A 4,370-nucleotide genomic window follows, 5' to 3' on the forward strand; every position below is an offset into this window, starting at 1 on the left:
GACGGTTCCTCCCTTGGTCTCCGACTCTTGCTTTCTTTATAGGTGGGGGAGGGAAGGAAGGAAAGGGAGGGCTCTCTTCTCCCCCCACCCCTCCCCAATCCGACAACCTCTGACTTTCTTGCTTCCCGGAGGAGCAGATTCCTCGCGCCCCACTCCACCCTCTTCTGCAGTTTCTGTGCCCCAGATAGGGCTGCTCAGGAGAAACGAACAGCAGTGGGTCCCGCCCACCTCATTAGTAATACAGCAGCGTCATCTGCATAAACCCGGGCCAGGATTCCTATTGGCTGGGTCGGCTGGGGGTGACGTAATTGGGACGTACTAAGACTAGGGTTGGGCCCGGAACCGGAGCCATTACTGCAGGAAAAGATCCCGCAGAGCTGAGCAGTCAAGATGGTGGGGCCCAGCGCTGGGAAGATGAGCGGGATTTGGGGCGAGAGGCGGGAAGCCGGGGATAGGGGGCGGGGAGAAGGCAAAAGGTAGGGGGTAAAGGAACCTGAGGGCCTTAAAGGTTGGAGGTGGGGTTGGAGTGTCGGGGATCCTGTCCTGCTGGGAAGCGGGTCCCCGGCATGGAACGGGAGTTTGTGGTTCAGAGTTCTTGGGACTGGGATAGAAGCTTGGGGGATTGGAGTTAAGATGCTGATCGCTCCCCTCTTCTCTGAGCAGTGTGACTTCACCGAGGACCAGACCGCAGGTAGGTAATCTGACCCCTATTGAGGTCATCTTAGGGAGAGGGACACTCCCTCTAGCACCCTCCAGCCACCTGTCTTCTCTTCAGCACCCCCCCAGGGGAGTACTTCGTGGATTCCCTTCTCCCTCCTTCTGGATCTTCCATTTTCTTTTCTCACTCTTTCTTCCTCCCTTCCCTTGTACTCTAGATCTGAGCCCCAAGCACTGGGTGAGTTTTAGGTGGTGTGGGCATGTGAAACAACTTGGTCACTAATGCCTGTTGTGTGTGGGGCTTGGGGACTGTGTATTAAGCTGCCTGTGCTTCCCTGTTCCTTAGTTAGCTACTTCTGCCTCTTTTCTCCTCCTGTGATAACTTTCCCCCTCCCCCAGCTTGGAATCGTGAAGGCTGTAGACAGCAGTGACCTGTTACTTTGTGAAAGTGGAGCAGGGGAGCTTGCTGAGCATACTTCTTTGTAGCTGTACTCTCTGAAAGGTCTCTGTACTGGAGGGGTGGGAAGTGGCAGGCTGGGATGACCCCAGTCCCAGGCTGCTGCTCCCACTTCCTTATAAGGACAGGGCCCAGACAGGGCGGTGGCAAATCCCTGCCCTGAGTAGTGAGGTGAGGAGGCTGGGCAGGCTGCTGCAGGCGGAGGGTATGTAAATGGCTAGTACCTCTGCCAAGGGGAGGAAGGCTGGGTATTTATGTGGGACACCTGAGTCGGAGGAAGGGACGCTGGATCCCTCTTAGAGGGTTTGGGTGCACAGCGGTATAAATATCTGGTTTCCTCAGCATGATCAAAGTGGAATGGGCCGCAGGGGCTGTAAGGGAGGGTTTGGGTCAACCCCCACGTGCCCAGTGCTGATGTTTATCTGAATCCTCAGAGTTCAAGGAGGCCTTCCAGCTGTTTGACCGAACAGGGGATGGCAAGATCCTGTACAGCCAGTGTGGGGACGTGATGAGGGCCTTGGGCCAGAACCCCACCAACGCCGAGGTGCTCAAGGTCCTGGGGAACCCCAAGAGTGATGGTGAGGGTCCTTAAGAATAACTCTGCAGTGTGGTAGTGGGTCTGCAGTCTTTAGCTGATAGCTTCGCTTTGTCTTCTTAGGCCCTGAACTCAAGCGGCTCTTGTCTAGCAAATCCCAGATAAGATTTCTCCTGCCTCGAGTGGGAACCACATAATCCCCAGTCCTGAGAATGCATGTGACTTTGCTTCCACCTCCTTTATGGCAGAGATGAACGTGAAGGTGCTGGACTTTGAGCACTTCCTGCCCATGCTGCAGACTGTGGCCAAGAACAAGGACCAGGGCACCTATGAGGACTACGTCGAAGGCCTTCGGGTGTTTGACAAGGAAGGGAACGGCACCGTCATGGGTGCTGAGATCCGGCATGTTCTCGTCACACTGGGTAAGGCTCTGCCCTTCCTTCTTGAGCTGAGGTGCCACCTGATAGACCTCATGTGTCATCCAGTTCCAGAACGCTCACTCTTTCTTCCCCTCTGCAGGTGAGAAGATGACAGAGGAAGAAGTAGAGATGCTGGTGGCAGGGCACGAGGACAGCAATGGTTGTATCAACTATGAAGGTGAGGGACTAACTGGGGTCTCACGGAGGAAGCAGCCATACAGGGCAGGTCAAGTGCAGCATTTGGGGCTTTCCCTGTCCCTGGATTCAGGCTCCAAAAAGTGCCAACAGGCAAGGGGCAGGGCCCAGCCCAGCCCAGGAGTGGGAGGCCAGGGGGGTATGACAGGAAAGGAAGGGCTTATGTGGCATGAAGGGTGGGAAAGGGATGGGAAGTAAAATAAATGGATGTCTAATCCCTCGCCGCCTGACCCCTTCACCCCATGTCTGTGTCTTGTCTTCACCATTAATGTCTCTTCCTTCCTGCAGCGTTTGTGAGGCATATCCTGTCGGGGTGACGGGCCCATGGGGCGGGTACGGCTCCTCCCAGCCCCTCTTCTCTAGTTGACCTCCCCAGTGTTTTTCTTCCCAGCCTTTGCTCTCTAGCCCCTGCCCTTCCCCTACTACCATCTGACTTCCTCCTGGCATGTCTCTGCATGGAGCTGACTGGGGACGGGAGGGGTTCCTCAAAGAGGAAGACAGCCTGGGGGTGTGGTACCTCCTTTTCTCCTAGAATGGGCTGAGGTTTTGCTTCTTAGGGCGCTGGTGTCTGGGAACTCACACCAGCCTATCCCAGTCTTGCTTCATGGTCATCCTTTAGCCCGGGAGCACGGGCAGCTGGCAGCGGGGGGTGGGTTGCCTGTCCCACTGTGCTACTGTAGCTGAAGTCTCTTTCCCGTCCTTCTGCTGGGCAGCTCGGAGGTACCCTAACCCAAAACTCTGTCTTCTCCTCCCGCCAATGGCTGACAGTAGCTGTAGGTGTAGTTGAGAACTCTTCTGCCTCTGCTGTGTTCTTGCTGCTCAGGGTGGGGTGGGGAAATAACAGCTGGTGGGAGGGGAGCTGGGGGCTGAGAGGACTGGTCAGACTCAAGGTGGCCCCTCTGCAAACTGACCCCAAGGTTGGTTGCTGTGGGCACATCCCTTCTTAGGCTACCTTTGTGGTCTTGTGGTCTCCTGGCCCCTGGTGGACCCCTCCCCTTGGCCCTGCTCCCTGGATCACCCCCTCTCCTTTCCACAGAGCTCGTCCGCATGGTGCTGAATGGCTGAGGACATTCCCAGTGTGCGCGGAAACCACGCCTTCCCTGTGGGAGACTGTGTATGTAGCCCCAGAGGCCTCCTAGGTGCTCTTGTCACAGTAGTTTTCCCAGATTGTCTCTCTTGGATGATGTGTGCCATCAGCATTCACCAAATAAACTTGCTCTCTGCCCTACATGCGGTTCTGCTTTCCTTCCCGAGCAGGGTGAAGGGGAGGACAGTCTGGGGTCAATGGACCAGAGGCTGGGGAAAGCCAGCCGGCAAAGGGCCTCTAGGAACCATCTTTGCCTGATTTAAGAAATGCTGGCCTGGGACTTCCCTGGTGGTCCAGCGGATAAGACTCCACGCTCCCAATGCAGGGGACATGGGTTTGATCCCTGGTCAGGGAACTAAGATCCCACATCCCACATGCCGCATGCCACACGGCGCGGGCAAAAAAAAAAAAAAAAAAAAGAAATGCTGGCCTTAGTTATTGATGCTACGATGGCTACCCCTCGGGGATTAGGAAAGCCATAAATCCCTGTAACACCAACGCTGGCCACCCTTGTGCCATCCCATATGGCGTTGAGTCCTCTCCTAGCCCTCCCCAGCACTGAAGGCCTTTTGTCAGGGAGCCCGGGGAGTGTTTATTGGCATGAAAGCCAGGCCATATTAGCACTGCCTGAGCCTGTCTCTCACTTCAGCAAGGCTAGGGGCCAACAGTAACAAGTAGCTGAGATGCCTGCCTTCTCCCCGCCTAATAAGGGAAGATATGAAACCACCACTTCTGAAAGGATAAATAGACAAAATCTCTGGGATGTGAGGATGTCCTTCCAAGTCTTAAATGGCTATTTTGAGGGCAGGTGAGAGAGAGCCTCTGCCCAGTCCCTGCACCAGTCGTACAGTCTGGACAGCTGTGCTGCCCTTGGCCTGTTTGGGAGAGAGGCCCAGTGCCTCTGCAGCCCCGCCGAGCGCCACTGGGAAAGACTCCAGGAGTGCTGCCCACAGCCTGATTCCCCGCCCCCCCGCCCCGCCTAACAGCCACAGGTAAGAGAACACAGAAGGCATCCACAGA

General features: G+C 55.9%; 1 protein-coding gene across 2 annotated transcripts; it reads left to right on the forward strand.

Moving 5' to 3' along the window:
* The first annotated feature begins 291 nt into the window (after window positions 1–291).
* Window positions 292–3,491, forward strand: MYL6 (myosin light chain 6). Of its 2 annotated transcripts, XM_030763057.2 has the most exons (7): window positions 292–393; window positions 664–691; window positions 1,549–1,692; window positions 1,898–2,071; window positions 2,169–2,246; window positions 2,552–2,596; window positions 3,300–3,491. In XM_030763057.2, exons 1-6 carry the CDS (start codon window positions 391–393, stop codon window positions 2,578–2,580), a joined length of 456 nt encoding a protein of 151 aa, XP_030618917.1. In that variant the 5' UTR covers window positions 292–390; the 3' UTR covers window positions 2,581–2,596; window positions 3,300–3,491. The 2 variants fall into 2 exon arrangements, with proteins under 2 accessions (XP_030618917.1, XP_022427587.1); XM_022571879.3 differs by lacking the exon at window positions 2,552–2,596 and having other exon boundaries at window positions 293–393.
* The last annotated feature ends 879 nt before the right edge of the window (window positions 3,492–4,370 follow it).

Source organism: Delphinapterus leucas, chromosome 11 (assembly GCF_059928025.1).
Source record: "Delphinapterus leucas isolate spDelLeu-1000000601 "Yukka" chromosome 11, BTC_Dleu_Yukka2, whole genome shotgun sequence".
NCBI classification, from domain to species: domain Eukaryota; kingdom Metazoa; phylum Chordata; class Mammalia; order Artiodactyla; family Monodontidae; genus Delphinapterus; species Delphinapterus leucas.

What these genes read in the sequence shown, in the direction of transcription:
- MYL6 (XM_030763057.2), top strand. An exon ending in GGGGAACCCCAAGAGTGATG is followed by an intron (nt 1,693 to 1,897) that starts GTGAGGGTCCTT and finishes CCTTTATGGCAG; the next exon opens with AGATGAACGTGAAGGTGCTG. An exon ending in GCATGTTCTCGTCACACTGG is followed by an intron (nt 2,072 to 2,168) that starts GTAAGGCTCTGC and finishes TCCCCTCTGCAG; the next exon opens with GTGAGAAGATGACAGAGGAA.